Source organism: Channa argus, chromosome 12 (assembly GCF_033026475.1).
Source record: "Channa argus isolate prfri chromosome 12, Channa argus male v1.0, whole genome shotgun sequence".
Taxonomy (NCBI): Eukaryota; Metazoa; Chordata; class Actinopteri; order Anabantiformes; family Channidae; genus Channa; species Channa argus.
The window spans coordinates 1464315-1483214 of record NC_090208.1 but is presented as its reverse complement, the minus strand read 5'-3'; the positions used below and the strand labels follow the sequence as shown (position 1 = coordinate 1483214).

General features: G+C 40.8%; 1 protein-coding gene across 1 annotated transcript; it reads left to right on the top strand.

Annotated features, from left to right (window-relative positions):
- Positions 1-2057: 2057 nt before the first annotated feature.
- LOC137136950 (butyrophilin-like protein 2) lies at positions 2058-17078 on the top strand. Its single transcript, XM_067522766.1, has 7 exons — positions 2058-2214; positions 6166-6510; positions 7889-7996; positions 8225-8551; positions 11618-11947; positions 14325-14654; positions 14733-17078. Exons 1-7 carry the CDS (start codon positions 2178-2180, stop codon positions 14822-14824), a joined length of 1569 nt encoding a protein of 522 aa, XP_067378867.1. The 5' UTR covers positions 2058-2177; the 3' UTR covers positions 14825-17078.
- The last annotated feature ends 1822 nt before the right edge of the window (positions 17079-18900 follow it).

Genomic DNA, 18900 nt, shown 5'->3' with positions numbered 1-18900 from the left:
TTACAACATAACCAATGTGGAACAATCCAGTGATAAGTTTATTTCTCTGATTTACTGCTGTGTTCTTTCTAATGTACCTAACTCTCTTCATTCACACACTATGTCACACGACCAACTCTGCTCTTGCTTGCTCAGCAGTCTCACTTCCAATATTCCAAAAACTGCTGAAAACAGAACTTTCTGCAACTTCCTATGGACTTAACTTAAAAAAAATTCCTATCAGTTCTTTTTTGCACTCACACTTCTTGAAACAGAAACACTTCTTCTCATAGCAGCATAGCAATTTGGTTTGACTTTCTTTCTCCTTGACGTTACATTTTTTGCTGCTTTGTACCTCGTTGGTTAGTCACTTTGGATAAAAGCGTCTGAGAAATGATTCAATTTAAATGTACAGTGTCCCAACTGATCTTGGAAATGAGATGTCTATAACAGTGACATACCTGACAGGAAATAGTGCCGAAAATGTACTAAAATCCCCCCAGCAACAATGAGAAGAACAACTAGGAGAACCAGAAGAGCTGTTGCCCAGGATGGAAATCGTTCTGTGGAGAACATGAAGAACACACATAACTGTAACTACAATAATGACTCAACCCCTCGAGCTAAACAAGGACCTTAAAGACTATAAAAAAGGATCAAGCAAAGTTATTTTTGTTGTAAATTAGACTTTGTAAGAAAATGATTTTCTAATAAACAAGGAGAAAGAAAAACATTTTACAAACATTGGCAAATTTAAAATAATGACCTCAGGAAGAACAGCTACTGTATTATGTATCTAATGGGGAACTAAAATAAAGCCAAACAAGCAAACAAACTGACCTCTGACCTGTATTTACAGTAGATGTTATGATTTGTTGTTCACCTTTGACCTCCAGCTGTATGTCTGTCACTCCAAGTTCTCCTGCAGCTGATCTGACAGTGGAACCTACCACCCACTTAGATTATGATTTTGTGAACAGAATTTGTATTTTGCATGGAAACAAATGGCTAAATATACTGTTTGTTGCTTAGGGAATAGCAAACATATAGATACTGTGTACTGTGAGATAGAGTGTGAAACATACTGTGGTAGAATGACACAATACACGGAGTGGAGACATGGACTTGTACACAGGAAATTGAACGTTGAAACCTTTAACTTACAGCTTTGTTTGGAAATACTGATAAACTGTGGAGGAATTATAGACACTTTCATTAACATTTTATGGGTATTTGGACAAAGTAACAAAATGATTTATCATTAATTTACAATTATAATGTGTAAATCCTTTGCACTCAGTCAGTGACTTAAATCTAGAACTACAGATGTCACCTGATGCTGGTTTCTTCTCTGGTGATGCTCTGACACGTCTTTACTGCAGCTTTTTCACGTCCTTCTGGTTTCTGGGACTTTTAACTTCAGCGGATGAAAGCTCAGTCTGATTCAACTCAGGTGACTGACTTGACTGCTAAAACACCACAATCTGAATGGCTGAAATTCTTCACTAAATCTAAATGTTTCTATATAGTTCACAAAAATTCAACCTCTGCTGAATCCATCACTACCAGTCTCATAATGGATTCTACATTGATTTCTTTTTATAATCTGGTTTTGTACTATGGCTCTCTCTCGCTCTACCCTGTAAATATTTTGTACATTAATATTTTACATGCAAAACAGAATTTAGTAAAATATGTAGTCTTACAAATACAACAATCAATGCCTCCTATGGTTTATAACTTTTTAAATCTTATTGACTCTTTAAATTTGGTGCAGTCTGTGTCTGGACCAGCGCAACAGCGTGGACACACACGTGATCTGCTTTTATCATATGGCCTGTTTTTAATCTGGGGGTTTGTGACGCTGTATTCTCAGATCATATGCCTGTGGTTTTTAACGTTTCCAATCAAAGCTGAGTCCATCAGTGACTAATGAGGAACTAGGGAAGAGAGAAATGCTGCCTAAGTGTGTGTGTGTGTGTGTGTGTGTGTAACCAGTGTCACCTCTACACTACAGTGTGTTTGTCTAAAGCTGTTGGTCCTGAAGCAGGATTGTGTAATGAAACCACCTCCTTCAGCCATATGTGCTAAAAGTGAACATTTTCCCACAGTGTCAGTAGATTAGAACCATTCTGAACATGCAGTTAGTTTAAGAAGAAGCTGATTTAAGGAGGATTTGTTGCAGTTTTAGCAGGAAGATGAAGATGTTTGTGGAGTTTGTGATCTTCATACACGGTAAGAGAAACTTCCTTTGTCCCACACAACTGACTTTAGTGGACTGTCTGCAGTCATCTGGAATGGAAGCACAGCCTTTGTCATCTGAAGTAACTGCAGCTCTGTGGCTGCTGATGAAGCTTCAGAAAAGAAACATACATATATCTGATCTGTGGGAAGCAACAACTGTTTTTGAAGCAGAAATGGGACAAGCTGCTGGAAACATCCAGAAAATGGGGAAAGTAGATGATCTATTGAAGAATGAAGGTCAGGGACATTGATCAGAGGGGACACACAGAACCAGTCTGTCAGGTTTGGTATTTAGGGTGGAACCAAGTGCGACAAGGCGAGAGGGGTTTGGTGAGAAGATAAGTTTTATTGATAATTATAAAGAAAGACAATAAGAACTACTAACACTAATTCACTGCACAAGGACGACTAAACTGGGACAATTTCAGAAAGAGACAATTAATCTAAAGACGAGAAATTAACTCTGCATAGACACACACACACACACACACACACACACACACATTAAAGAACCAAACAAGGGTTGAGCTGAAGAACCAGAAGGAAAAGTAAACATGGAGTAAACACGTGAGGCAAAAACTAAAACTGAGTCACAGACACTAGTTGCAGTATAGTAGATATAGTGCAGTCTGGCAATACAACATGTCATTTTCCTAAATTTGAAGATTTTCAAAACAATTTTATTACTTTTTTTTTCTGTTATCCCCATGTTCATTAAAACAATCAGAGAAACCTCAGTCCAAGGAGACTTTCTTCTTCTTCGTCCCAGTTTAGTTTTGAGTACATCAGTCATAACAACAAAATGTCTCTTCTCTCAATTGGGCATCAACTCAATGAAATCAATCATCACATGGTCAGATGGTTTATCAGATGGAGGATTTGCTCCCTGTGGTTTTAGTAATGTCACACAGATAAAGCAAGATGGACAATATTTCTGTGCATATGATACACAGCCCTTGTTAAACCATTGTTGCTGTAATAAATCAACATTCCCCCTTTGGACACATTTACATTTACATTTACATTTACATTTAGCAGAAGCTTTTATCCAAAGCGACTTACAAGTGAGGTACAAGGCAGCAAAACTCTAAGTCAAGGAGAAAACATCAAAGCAAAGTCCTATCAGAAAAGTGTTCACAGTTCACGAGATGCAAGTGCGAGAAAGAGCAGAAAGGAAGTGTTTTTTTTAAAGAGATTTAAGTGCATAGGAAGATGTGGAAGAGTTCAGTTTTCAGCAGTTATTTGAATATTGGGAGAGAGTCAGCTGAGCGTGCAGAGTTTGGTAGCTCGTTCCACCATCTGGGATCATTGCGCTAAACAGTTTTGCTTGGTGTCTTCTGTGCGGTGCTGGGACCACCAGACGTCATTCGTTGGCAGACCACAGCGAGCGGGAAGGATTGTAGACTTGAATGAGTGAGTTGAGGTCAGCGGGAGCTGTTTAGTTAATCACCCTGTGAGCAAGAGACAGAGCTTTGAACCTGATGCGAGCAGCAACAGGAAGCCAGTGTAGAGATCTAAAAAGTGGTGTGACATGGGTCTTTTTTGGCTGATTAAAAATGAGGCGAGCTGCTGCGTTTTGGATCATCTGCAAGGGTTTGATTGTGGATACTGGTAACCCCATCAACAAAGTGTTGCAGTAATCAAGACGAGATGTGACCAGCGCCTGTACAATGAGTTGGGTTGTATATTCCGTGATGTAGGGTCTGATCTTCCTGATGTTGTAGAGAGCAAATCTGCTGCTCTAGAGACTGAGGAGATGTGGTCCTTAAAGCTCAGTTGGTCGTCGATGATGACCCCCAGATTTTTGGCCGAATTAGTGGGGACAATCACTGTAGATCCAATGTTGATGCTGATGTTGTGTTGCATCAAAGGTCTGGCTGGGAAGACAAGGACTTTGGTCTTGGAGAGGTTGAGTTGAAGGTGTCTCTCACTCATCCAGGCTGAGATGTCTGAGAGACAGGTAGAATTGCGTGATGAGACAGTGGAGTCGTCCGGTGGAAAGGACAGGAAGAGCTGTGTGTCATCAGCATAGCAGTGATAGGAAAGACCATGTGAGTGAATGATGGCACCTAGGGATGAAGTATAGATAGAAAAAAGAAGAGGACCAAGAACTGAGCCCTGCGGCACACCGGTAGAGAGGCTATGAGAGTTAGAAAGATGCCCCCACCAGGATATCTTGAAGGTTCATCTCGATGCCAGAGATGCCCAAGTCAGAGAGTGTGGACAAGAGGATCTGATGGTTCACAGTATCAAAGGCTGATGATAGATCAAGTAGAATTAAGACAGATGATTGACCTGTGTCTTTTGCAGCTCGAAGATATTCCACAACAGTCAGGAGTGTTGTTTCTGTGGAGTGACCCCTCTTGAAGCCAGACTGGTTGACATCGAGGAGGTTGTTCTTGGAAAGGAAGTCTGAGAGTTGTTTGAAGACTGCTCGTTCCATAGTCTTGGCCAGAAAAGAAAGGAGGGAGACAGGTCTGTAGTTCTCCACTACAGAGGGATCAAGAGAAGGCTTCTTGAGCAGTGGGGTAATCAAGGCCTGTTTGAAAGAGGTTGGAAAAGTCCCTGTTTTGAGAGATGTGTTGATGACTTGTGTAATAGCTGGCATGAGTGCGGGTTCAACTGCTTGAAGAAGAGTGGAAGGGATTGGATCCAGAGTGCAGGTGGTCGGATGATTAGAGAGGAGGAGGGTGGATACGTCATCCTCAGTCAGAATTGCAAATGATGAGAGCAATGCAGTGTTGGAAGAGGTTAGATGAATGTCATCATCTGGAGGAGAGAACTGTGAGCTGATGGCTGCCACCTTGTTGGTAAAGAAGTCTGCAAAGTCGTCAGCAGTGAGAGAGGTGGATGGAGGAGGTGAAGGTGGTTTAACCTGCGTGTGAACTTTATCAGTGTTTAAGAAAACTTTTAAAACTTTTGGAATTTACACCTTTTTTTACGTTTCTTTCTCAGAGATAGAAACTTTTTGCACAGCAGTGAGTGATGATAAAATGTCTGTTCAACGTGTGTGTGTGTGTGTGTGTGTGTGACAGTATCTGTGTACATACAGCCAGGGGGGCATCCTTCACTTTGTCCCAGTCCTTCAACACCTGTCCAACCACAACACCTTCACATCACTTCTTACAAGATTGAAACAAACCAAATCAAAGATTTGATTTCTTCTCCTCACCTAGAGAAACACATGAAGTGTCTCCATGTCTCCATCAGTCCAGTCTTATCTCTGAGTATTAGTCCTCCTGCTGAAGACGTGATGGACAGATGGAAGGAAAAGATGTTAGGAAAGAGGAGTTCAGACAGTCAGCAGTCATTTGAAGTGGATGTTTTAGCAGTGAGAACCAGGATCCTGAGTTGGTTCTGGTGTTTGTCAGTGTTGTTGGTGTTAAACTGTGGTGATGTGGTTTCAAAGCAGCCTGATCAGCTGCAGCCTCGACAATCCCTCCCGTCCACTGCACTCTGCCAACAAATGACGTCTGGTGGTCCCAGCACTGCACAGAAGACACCAAGCAAAACTCTTCAGCACAATGATCCCACAATGGTGGAACGAGCTACCAAACTCTGCACACTCAGAAAACTCACTCCCAATATTAAAAAAACTGCTGAAAACAGAACTTCCCCGCATCTTCTTTTGCACTTAAATCTATTAACAAAAAAAAAAAAACTTCCTTTCTGCTCTTTCTTGCACTTCCATCTGGTGAAAAGTAAACACTTTTCTGATACGACTTTGCTTTGATGTTTTCTCCTTGACTTAGATTTTTGCTGCCTTGTACCTCACTTGTAAGTCACTTTGGATAAAAGCTTCTGATAGATGACTAAATGGAAATGCAGCGTCCAATCACAAACAGGACCAGGTTGGTTTCTATCTCACCTGAGGATGGACGAGTAATGAGACATGAAATAAGGCTGCTGAGATGGACCCTCTCTGTCTGTGTGTCCCCACAGTTTCCCAGCATGTCTCAGCGGTGGACATGTATGAGGGGGACCAGTTTGTCCTGCTGCACTGTCAGTTTCCCACTATTGACGTGAACAATCCCACAGTGGTGTGGAGCCGCTCTGATCTCAGTCCTTCAACCGTCCACCAGCGTCAGCAGGAAGGTGATGAACTTAAAAACCAGAACCAGCTTTACAGCGGCCGAACATCGATGATGCCTGATGCTCTGGAAACTGGAGACCTCAGTCTGAATCTGACAGAACTGCAACTGTCTGACAGTGGAACCTACACCTGCTCCGTCAGAGATGGATTTGGACGACAACGGAGAGTGACAGACGTACAGCTGCAGGTCAAAGGTCAGTGACAGGTCCGTAGTACTAAAAACAAAGTACTCAAAAACTGTACTTAAGTAAAAGTACAAATACTCAAACAAATATTTTTTCTAATAAAACTATAAGTACCCACTGACATTTCTACTTACGTAAAAGTAAGTAAGTAGATGATTTATATTTTATTTAAATTGTTAAACTATTCATTTTCTTCCTGTCTGTGGACCAGTACTGTTGTATGTTTGTTTATTTTTTGGGGGGAGGGGGCATTAACTCATTAATGGTAATAGACAGAAATGATGGGCTGAAGCTGTTTTTCGATCTGATGTTTTTTCAGTTTTATTTTTTTCTTCACAGAAATCTGTTAACAAGGACAAAATCTAAGAGTAAATATATGTGGTTCTCTTGTAGCAATATGTTGCACCTGATTTAATCCAAGTGAACACAGTGGATAGTTGCAACCCCATTTCTTCCTGCAGAAGCAGAGGAGAACAAAACAATCGCTTTGGTCAATCTATCATTTTAATGTATGAATCAGCAGGGACCAGCTCTGGCATAGCTCTGCTTTACACATCCCCACTACTGAGCGCGTGCCACAAAGCATCAATTTCTCTGATCTGGTCTCTGTTTCTGTAGCTCAATGTTTCTTTCACATAATTGTTCATGTGGTTGCATACATTTGTAGTGTCACCACTGTATCTTACAACCTTTTTACAAATTATACAGATTGTCGTCGTTTCATTTTCGGCCTGAAAATACAGCCACACATCGTTCCTCTTTCTCTTCCATTCTTCTGCTCCATCTCTGTGCTGCTGAGTCTGTGTCCTTGCGTGTTTGCGTGGCGCCGCTGAGTCACGTGACGGTACCACGTTCAAACTAAAGAGGGGGGAGGAGCAGCAAAGTGTGGCTGCTCTGCACTTGAAAGCAGCAGCACTTACACAGACACAGACAGACAGGTGGCCTCTTTGATGAAACCACAGCAGTTCATAGAGGAGAGAAACCGAAACTAACTCATTACACTGGTATTGATATTAGCAATATTTAGATCGAGACACCCACCACTATTGAGTACTGAAAAAACATGTCAAATAAGTCTTTTAATGAAGGCAATGAATGGAGGGACTAACATCCTGCCTGTCCCTGGTTTAATGAAGTGATGCCTGTGTCTTGTGAACCGTTTTCATAAACAAATGGACAAAGTGGTTCATTATGAAATATGAAAAGTAATGTGATTGTACCCTGTAACACAACTTTGATTAGAAATGTAGTGGAGTAAAAAGTTAAAGTAGCCATAATTAAATCTAGTTAAGTAAAGTACAGATACGTGAAAAATGTACTTAAGTAGAGTAACAAAGAACTTGTACTGACAGGTCAGAGGTCATGTTGTTGTTCATGTTCTCCACAGAACGATTTCCATCCTGGGCCAAAACTCTCCTGGGTCTCTTGGTTCTCCTGGTTCTTCTGATTGTTGCTGGGGGTCTTTTAGTACATTTCCGTCACTATTTCATGTCAGGTATGTCTCTACTACTACATTACCCATAATGCTGATGGTTCACATCTTTACTCTTGTTGCTCCTTGACTGTTGAGACAGACTGAGAGTGAGGAACAAATCACAACCAAACTGAGAATCAGTCACAATAAGTAGTTCCTGAGTGTCTTCATGGGACAGTGAGGTCCTGTTACCATCAGAGCTGCTGCTGCTGTCTGTCCACATGATGCTGTGCTTTGTTGTCTTCTCAGGCTACCAGGTGGAGGTGGATTCAGGGGTGGAGTCTGTCCAGCTGCCCTGCAAAACCACAGTTCGTCTGCCTGTAGACGCCAAAGTGGAGTGGAGGGACAGAGACTACAGGAAGGTCCATGTGTATCAGAACGGCTCTGACCAGCCTGAAGAACAGGACGAGTTTTACAAAGGTCGAACAGAGATAAAGAGAAACCCGCTGAAACCTGGAGACCTCAGTCTGACCCTGAAATACCCCACAGATGAAGAAAGAGGAGCCTGCAGCTGCACCGTCTACAGCAGGGAGGGAAACATCCTGATGGAGAAAGTAGTGATGCTCCAGGTCAAAGGTCAGTTTAAATGTTTATGATAAGCTGTTTTCAGTCTTGCACTGTGTCTGCAGGTCCTTAAAAATTCTTCAAATGTCTTAAATTCTGGTTGGACAGATCTTAATTATTTTAGTCACATCACCTCAAGAAATCCAGTTCACACATGCAGATCAGGAAGCACAAAATATGAGACCTGAGACCTCCAGCAGATTGTAGGAGCACTAGATTAGTGGGACTCATCAGATTGATATGAATGAATCACTGAAATATAAATTAGAATGAATATTATTTGAACTCTGCCTGTTTATATCACAGTGTCACTGATGTGGGGTTGAGGGGGCTGCAGCTCCTGTGACTGTTAGAGACCATTTCACTCTTAGAAAACACAGCTGCTCACTCATGTTACTGCAATAAAAAATCCAGGTGGGGCCCAAAAAGCCTTTTCTTCATTGACTCTGATGATAAAAGAGACGTCTGTGAATCACTTTTCAACAACCAGCAGGTTGATCAAAGTGCTTTACAGTATAAATATTAAGAGATTTAAAATGTATAAAATGCAGAAATGTATTTAAACATAATCTACAGAACTGCAGATAAATGCTTGAAGTATTAAAAGGAAATAAAATCTAACAACCAATTTAAAACTAATACATGAATAAAATAATTGAGCTGCTCAGTCTAAATAAAACATACCATTAAAATACTGTAAGAGAAAAGACACAAACCAATCAATAAATAAAAAGACATAAATAGATGAATAAATGAATAAATATGGCGTCTTACTGCTGTGTTTTGAGTTCTGATTTAAATGACATTAAATCTGGAGTCAGACACAGTTGTAATGGAAGATTGTTCCAGAGAGTAGCTGCTACTACAGAGGAAGCACAGTCCCCCCATCTCTTTATCTGGTGTGAGGGACCTACCAGCAGGCTCTGCTCATGTGAGCGCAATGATCTAGATTGTGTATGTGGGTTTAGGAGGTCGGATTAATAAGGTGGAACAAAACCTTTCAGTGCCTTAAAAACCAAAGTTAAAATCTTCAAATCGATCCTGCATTTGACTGGTAGCCAATAGAGAGAAGATAAAATCGGGGTAATATGTTCCTGCCTTGGAGGATTAGTTAGAAGACGTGCTGCAGCACTCTGGACCAGCTGCAGACGCTAATGATGATTTGGAAAGTCCACTATATAATGCACTGCAGTGGTCCAATCGTGAGCTAATAAATGCATGAACTGCCTTTTCAAACTCCCTTTAACCTTTGACAGCAATCGAAGCTGGAAAAAGCTGGACTTGAAAACAGCTGTGATGGGATTTTCCAGGCTTAGATTGCTGCCCAGGATGATTCCTCACAGATTGTTTAATTAGTGGGGACATTGAGGTCAGATCTACAGATCAATCCACTGTAGTCTGATGTTAAATGTGGGGAAAACAGTGGTTGGCTGTTCCAGCAGTTTGTCTTTGAACACTAAATAAAGCAAAAGTCCAACAGAAGCATTAGAAACATGGAATCAAATCAGCAGCATCTCCCTCCTCCTCAGTCAGGAACATGCAGGTGACTGGAATCTACATATGATGGAGTTTCCATGAATCATTTAGCAATGAAACTAAAAAAGAGGATTTAACAACAGCACTGTTCTGTTCACTGTTCACTTTATATTTGACTTCAGAGCAAACACAATCACAAAGACAGCTGGAGTCAATGCTGCTCACAACCATGGGCCTTGTTGTCTTCATATTGTCCAAATCTTCCAGCAGATCCTGGATCAACATGCTCTGTCTCTACTGTAGCCAGTCCTGGTCAAATCAGCAGCTTCAGGATCCACTGATCCTCTGCACTGAGATAAAGATCACATTCACTGAAAACAAGTGTCCTGGTTCATTTCTAAAGCTCTCATTGGACTAGATTTACCATGGGACTAGCTTCAGGGTTACTATGGCAACAGACCACATATCAGCTGTAGGGACAGAACAGGAAAATGACATTTGAAACATCTGTATCAAAGCAAAGTTTACTACCAAATCTCAGCTGATATCAGTGGTGTTAGGTGTGAAGTCCAACACTGATCCTGTTCTTCTAACCTCTGACACCAACTGAGACAGTGGACAGGATTTGGAACAAACCTGTTGTGTTTTATTTGTAGGATCTGAGGTGAGACTGGGTTGGACTGAATATGACATGTGATTTCAAATAAATCATTATATGTTTCAAAGTGCAGCCTGAGAAAACAACTGGACATTTGGACACTTTAACCCCCTCTGTCCAATGGAAGATAAGACAGTGACAGTCTCTAAAAGCTTAGTCCATATTTGTCTTCATGTCTTAAAATGTCCCTGTGGTGGAGCTGAGGGAACATGGTGAAATAGATCCAGTTGAAGACATTAGACAAAATCTTCAGTTTCACTACATTTGAGCTGCCAGTTAGAGTCAAAGGGAAAGACGTCCATCTTTGTTTAGGTCCTGACACTGGTTCACTTCCAGCTCCTCAGAGTCATGTCCACATTATCAGAAGGTCTGAAGCAGAGGAGGCTTTTTCTTCTTTCAGACGTTAACATCACTGATGATTTGGAGACATTGATTTTCTGTCCACATGATGAATTCTGATATTTCAGAGGGATTTAGTTTGAAAGATTTCAGTCGTCTGAGATCCTACAAAGATCAGGCTGATTTAGAAATGATTAGAGTGATCAGATTGATCCAGATTCTCCTAGAAATGTCTGAAAGCTTTGTTTCATTTCATATCTATCAATCTGCTCCCAGATCCTCCATCAAATCTGATCCTGTCAACATTTAGTTTGTAACTTTCACTGATAGGAAACAAACATGTGTTTGACTTCATATCATTTACTGAGTGTTAGTGAAGTCAGATGATGGGACAGTGATTCTCTGTCAGAGACAGGAAATAAAGGTTTTACAACCAAACTGAGGGACTGAAGACAAAGACAACACTGTCTCTGTTACATGGAGACATGGAGACATTTCAGACTGGAACCAATCAAACATGTTTTCACTTCATCCACTCAAAGAAAATGTGTCAGAGCTGCTGCTGCTGTCTGTCCACATGATGTTGAGCTTTGTTGTCCTCTCAGTCCCACAGGTGGAGGTGGATTCAGGGGTGGTGTCTGTCCAGCTGCCCTGTAAAACCACATTTCACCTGCCTGAAGACGTCAGCGTGGAGTGGAGACGAAGTTTATATACTGATAAAGTCCACGTGTATCAGTACGGCTCTGACCAGCCTGAAGAACAGCTCAGTCATTACAAAGGTCGAACAGAGATGAAGAGAAACCTGCTGAAAACTGGAGACCTCAGTCTGACCCTGAAATACCCCACAGACTTGGACAGATTCACCTTCACCTGCACCGTCTACAGCAGGGAGGGAAACATCCTGATGAAGAAAGATGTGAAGCTCCAGGTCAAAGGTCAGTTTAAAGTCTTTATGCTAAGCTAACTGTTGTTAATCTTTATACTAAGAGAAACTGCAGTATTACTGTTAGTATGTTTCTATGAATGTATTTCACTTTATTTCATGACTCTAACAGTGAATTGAAATGAATTTTCCTGGAACCAAACTATCATTTCAGTGTAATGTGAATATTTGTGACAGAGAGAAACTTTGAACTGAGCTCCACCAGAAGTAGATCAGGTCCAGGTAACAACAGGTCCTTGATCACGTGAAGCTGCAGACAGAACTTGAGACAAGTGTTGGGATGAATTAGATTGTTGGTCTAATTGGAGACAAAGGTGGAAAAGGTGAGTTTGCTCTGGCTGGATCTCTTTGACATTTTCTGTCTCTCTACCTTATTTCAGTGACAATGAAAATGTCCATCAGCACATGAGAGCAGAAAACAAGAAGCTGGGATTAGTTTCAAAAGCTGAAATTGTGTTTAGGTGGACAGATAAGACATGGAGCTGTCCTCTAATGTCTCCACAGACATTTTGGACACAATTGATTCAACAGAACAAAGTCCAGAGTTTGGTTTTTAAAAAGAGGACAATAGTTAGTGGACACTGCTGACTAGGGTTGTCTCCTTCAATGTAGACAAATATTGAAGCTCTGTCCATGTCTAGAAGGACTTATTAGTCTATAGAGAGTGTGAGCTTTGAATTGACACTGAACTGGACAGAATCTAAATCCAGCAGCAGACATATTAGGATCTTTTTCCTTCATTGGATCTTTGTGTAATAAAATTCTGTAGCTCTGACTGACAGGAATCACAGACTTTGGGTGAATTATTCTCATTTCTGATGAAACCACAGCAGAAAACAAAGCTATGGACCATAACATTACAACAATAGGGAAACTCAGACTAGTGTCTTCCTCTGTCCACCTGTTAGACTGGTTGGACTGGACTGGAGCTGTGGTCCTGAATCCACTCTGCTCTGCTCCTCCTCTCTGTTGTCTGCACAGTTACTGCTGCTACATCAACACTTTGAAGCATTTGGATGTTTCTGGAGTCAAACTTCTTCTTCACCTTCATCTTTTTAAACCTTTGTTACTGATGTAAAGTGAGTCAGTATCAGTCCACTGCTGATACAAACACACACATCAGGGTCAGAGGGTGGACGGCGCTGCACTTAGTTCTGGAGGAGACAGACTGAGATGATGGTCCCACAGAACCACAGTGGACATGAATCAGGGACATGCAGGCTCTGGTTCCCACAAACACAGTCACTTATCACTGATTGGCTGAAATAAATTATTTTGGTGGATGATACGAGCAGAGAACTAAAGAGAATTCACTAAAGATCATTTCCTCAGATTTGTTGATTGTTCTGCTGAGACTGTTCTCTAACATGAGCCTAATAGATGTGTCCACAGGGGGATTTAGAACCATGTCCAAACACTTTGGTTTAAAAAGCAAACGTCAGCCTGAGAGAGAAACAGTTACTGACCTCAGTGAGCTCATAGCGACTGCAGCTCTGAAGTGACCTGAGTGAAAATCTACCAGTCAAAACATTTCCAGAAGAATTTATTAACATTTGATGTTTGGAGATGGAGGATGGAGTTGCTATGGTAACAGCTTCTAGCTGCTATCAGTTCTCAACAGTCCACAGAGATCAGACATGAAAACATCAAATCCATCACAAATATTGATCCTCCACAACATTTCAGATTCACTGGGGATTAATCAAAAGAGGAAGTGACCAAAGAAGAAGACAGGAGCTCATTTCCAAGTAACAATAAAAACTGATATCAATAAGTTGATTGATGAGCAATCAGAGTGTGACAGTATTGATCAGGAAGAAGCTGAAAGCAGAAAGAAAAGCAGCTTTAATAGTTTGTATCACTGAAAATCTTCCAGTTGTGTTGAAGAATGTGAAGAAAACACGGCTGATAGTCGACTGAGTTCTTGTTGCTGCAGAAGAACAACAGAAAAGAAAAGTTGATCAAAGTCCAGTTGAAGTTTGGAGAAGAAGTGAAAGAGAAGAAATCCCCAGACAACTTTACAAGTTCTTTCACCATCACATGAGGGAATTTCTCTTCTTCCACTTCCTGTACTGACTCTGATCCTCATCTGTTGATCCATCACTGGATCAATGATTGGCTCCATCTTTGCACAGAGACACAGTCACAGATGATTGTGTGAGATAAGACATTACTGTGAAGCAGCACATGGACAAAACATCCCAACAGCATCAAGACTCTGATCAAAAGCTGCTTTTAGTTTCTAGATTTCTGTCCCCTGTTACCTTCTGCTCTGATCTGGTTCTGTCCTTCAGCTTTCTCTGAAACTGTGTCCTCTAAACTGCTGCTGCTGTCTGTCCAGCTGATGTTGTGGTTTGTTGTCCTCTCAGACTGTCAGGTGGAGGTGGAGGAGGGAGTGGAGTCTGTCCAGCTGCCCTTCAGGACCATTGGTGACCTGCCTGCGCATGCTACAGTGAATTGGGCAAAAAAAGAAGGCACACGATGGGTGATGGTACATAAGATTGTGAACGGCTCTGATCAGCCTGGCAGTCAACAAGAAAAGTATAGAGGCCGAACAGAGATAAAGAAAGACCTGCTGAAAACTGGAGACCTCAGTCTGACCCTGAAACACCCCACAGTCAGAGACACAGGGACATATGTCTGCAGAATCTCTGGTAGGAACATCTGGAGAAAGAAAACAGTGCTGCTCAAGGTCAAAAGTGAGTTTCCTTATATTTGTTTCTTTTTTTTGTTCTTGTTGTCTCTCTCTGTCTGACTGTCTTCTGTCTCCTCTGCAGAGAGAACTCAGGACAAAGATGAGACAGTGGACATCAGGAACAGAAGCAGCTCCACTGATCCAACTCCTCTGATGGCTGATCAATCAGTTTGATCAAGGAGCTGATGGATGAAGACAGGAGGACACTTTGTCTTCTTCTTCACTTTGACTCCTCCTGACTCTCACACACTCACTTGATCAGTGATGATCAGTGTTGATCAATGATGTCACATGTAGTTTTTTGGGGACTTCTGCTTTAGATCCTCTGAACTCAGACAGACGTCTCACTCTGCAGGAAACTCTCAACACTTCAATACATTTTCTGAAACATTTACTACAATCACCTGCTCACTGTCTCCTCTGTGTTTGTCTTGAAAAAGACGTCTGTCCCTCTCTACATTCAACCTTCATCATCAAGAGCATCGCTCTGAACACAAATACATGTCCAAACTATTGTCCACAGGAAGTGTCTTTGTGTCTGTAGTTCCCATGTAAAGGTCTGTCTGCAGCACAAACGTGACGTCCATCAAATCACACAAATGTCTCACAAAGTTAGTTTTTTAATGGGTCAGATGATCTGATGGACAGGAAGAGACATTCTAACATTAATATGACTACAGAAGAAAGGACAGATGAGTCCAACTCCTAATCTGAGTCCTAAACAGCAGCACAGTGGTGTTTGTGAACCTGAACTGTCAGACGTCCACACCTTTCACTGACACATGATGGACTTTTGTTCTTCTTCACTTTTTACTTGGACATTAAACTGACCACTGACCTGCATCTGCTCCACAGGACATGACATCACACACAGGATGTGACATCACGACTTTAGTGATTTATGAAGGATCCTGTCTCATGTTTAGTCCCACAGACAGAAGAGTCCTGTCATAGTTATGCATCATATTGGAGATGAGTGAGAATGATTGTAGTGCAGCTGCATGGATTTAAAAAGTTCAAACATTGGTCAAACATTTGACTTTAAAAGCTTTATAAACTGCAGCATCACTAACATAATAATAATCTATACGCTCACATGTGACTCACGTCTAAACAAACACAGATTTAAAGTTACACTCTGCAGAACAGAAGACAGAAGAAGAAGACTTTGCTCTGATCCATCATTACATGAGAACTGATCATGGATCAGTAGCTACATCAGGTTTTACAGCTACTGAACATGTCCACATGTCGTCTGGAGGAGGACACGTCACAGACACACTGGATCAGACAGAAGAAGACTGTTGGACACAGAGTAGATGCTGGTGAACTTAGAGGCTTCACACTTTTCTTATCAGATGATTTGAATGACAGTTGTTGAGTTGATCATATGTACGTTCTACTTTTGTCATGTATTGTTTTCAATAAGCTGGTAATTGTCTCCTTTTTTCTGTTTGAGACATTTATTTGTTCCCAGATTCTCTGTGTCCACTAGTTTGTGATGACGTGTTTGTTCTGTGTTTGTTTAATTGTACATTCAGAGATTTTTGTCATGAATCTACTTGAGATGGTTGGTGAGCTGTGTGTTGTTGTTGGTCCTCCACAGATCCAGATCTACACTAGATCATATTTGTTATCATGGATCCAGAACTGAAGGATAATGTCATTCACTGTTGCACATTGTGTTTAGAATGTTCCATCATTTATTAAAAAACATCCAGATGAAGTAGTTTTAGTGCAGTTGAACAGACTCAGAGCTGCTGTGGGTCATTTGGTGCCTTAAACACACTGACTTTACTCTGTTTCCTCTGGTTTGTAGCTTCCAACATTTGATTTTTTTATTGCTACTAAACTACATGATCAGTTAATGAATAAAAGAAATGAAATGAATGTAATATTTGACAGAAATCAGGTTTTGAATCCTTGAATCTATAAATGAATTAAAATGAACAAGATGTGAGGATTTCAGATGTCTGCAGAAACTTATGAGGCAAATGTGGAACAAATCTGGACTGGACTCAACAGAAATGTTTTAAAAGTGGGATGTGAAGATCCTACTAACAACATCTGCACAGATGTTTTAGCTATGACAGTCTCAGTATGTGACATATCAATAAGGAAAATGGATTCTTGTGTTTCTTTTCTCTCTTTACAAACTTTTTTGATAACTGATAAACGTTATAAATGTAGATTATTTAGTTTGCGCCCCCTGCTGGAACCAGCTGCCTCCATCAGTTTTTAGGTCAGACTGAGGTCACACTCTGAGATCTAAACATAGATCTTATGTGTCATAGGTTTGATTTCATCCACTTCTGCCAGTTTGTATGAAGGATGAGGATGAACTCACTGATGGTTTTAAGCAGTAGCAGCAAAATTATTCTTAAAGTGATTTTTCATGTGACTTCTCTCAATGCAGAACAATAAAACAACCAAGTCTTCTTCATGTGAGCTTGTGTGTTGCACAGATTCTGTTTTCTGCTCTGTGGTAGGACAGGAAGAGGTGTGATGCAGAGAAGCTGCTCCTCAGTCTTTGGAGCTTCATCCCTACAACATGCTGTGCTGCCATCACCACCCGGTGCAGATGTTTCTGCATCTGAGCAGCTGGTGAACCAGACAGTGGCACAGTTTGTGAAGATGCTCTCCATGCTGCCAGAGGTGCTCTGTGCCAGCAGCAAAGCAGGTAACTGCTCAGTAAAGTTAAACTATGTACAGCACTGAAGGTGTGCAAAGAAGTCCCAGACCTCCCTAAGAGGACCCCGACTGTCCCTCCAGAGCAAGTAGGACATGATTCAATGTAAACAAACAGGTCTAATGAAGCAAGGACAACCAGCTGAAGAACATGAGCAAGAGTTTTTATTCTGGGAGAGAAAAAAAGAGTAATAGGAGAAAAAAGCAAGATAGTAGTGAGTGGAGCAGTGAAGATAATAAGGATTAAATATAATACTAACTCACGTTAGCTAACTGCTGCTAGTGTGTCAGCAACAAAAGAGCCCGAGCAAAACTCTTCAGCTCAGTGATCTCACAATGGTGGAACGAGCTACTAAACTCTGCAGGCTCAGCAGCCTCACTTCAAAAAACTTCCTATGCACTTAAAACAATGTCCTGTTCTGTTCTATCTGTTAAATGACTAAATGTAAATGTTGTGATATGGTGAGTCCCAGGAATTTCAGGGTCATGGACATTATATAATATAATATTATAAAATGATATAATATCCTGACATGAGTTTCCTTTAAGTGAGTCCCAGCAGTACAGAGAGCTGTAGTTATGACATGTCCTTTGTGAAGCATGAGTGGACAGACTGATGCTTATCCAGGTCAGATGTCATGATCCGACACTCAATTCTATTCAACTTTATTTATATAGCGCCAATTTACAACAAAGTCATCTCAGGGCACTTTACATAATAAAGTCCAGACTACACAAGTATGTAGAAGCAACCCAACAAATCCCCCTTGAACAAGCCATAAGCAACATGAGTTTGTAAGAAAATTGAATGAGAAGTTGTAAATGGGTGAATCAGACACTGATGAGGAGCTTGTTTGATGCAGGAGCTCAACTCTGCTGGTTCGGTTTTCTGTTCCATGATGCACGTAGGAAGTGACCCCCCCCCAAAAAAAAGAAAAATAATGTCTGTTCCCTGCTGTAAATTAAAGACTGACTCTATTTGATATTAATAGGAGACAATGGCTCCTATACAAAACACACAGAAAAGGACAATCAACACAAAAACAATCTAAAATCACAAGACACAACCTTGGTAAAAATGGGGACAAGACAAGAAAAGACAAGAGCAGGACGTCTATGGGAAACAACTCTCACCTAAACTTTACACATGGTTTTATAACTGAGTACGTGACAACTATACAACCATAATTCTCATAAACACCTTTTTTCACAGCACTGACATCCTGTTTGGTCACTGTACTTCCTCTTTCTATGTCTTCTTGTCCTCCCAGATACTGTCCACTTTAATTTTTACTCACTACACAATTTCAGTTTTTAAACTTCATCTTTTATACATATTTTCATAATCTTTAATTTTCATCCTTAAAATGAGGATTATTGAATAACAGTGAACTAGAAAGAATCACATTTCTTGGACTAAATATTTACTCAGTGATATTTTTGAATGACAAATGAAACTGAATCCCTGTAAACATTCAGTTAAAATACACTTACTGCATGAGCACTAAACACCTCAACCCATAAACTTTAAGGAATATCCAGCTACTTCCTGTCTTTTCTTA

Excerpts from the sequence above, each read along its gene's own strand:
- LOC137136950 (XM_067522766.1), top strand. The coding sequence starts at position 2,178 with ATGAAGATGTTTGTGGAGTTTGTGATCTTCATACACG. Across the intron at positions 2,215-6,165 it reads GTTTGTGATCTTCATACACG|TTTCCCAGCATGTCTCAGCG; the intron begins GTAAGAGAAACT and ends GTGTCCCCACAG. Across the intron at positions 6,511-7,888 it reads CGTACAGCTGCAGGTCAAAG|AACGATTTCCATCCTGGGCC; the intron begins GTCAGTGACAGG and ends TGTTCTCCACAG.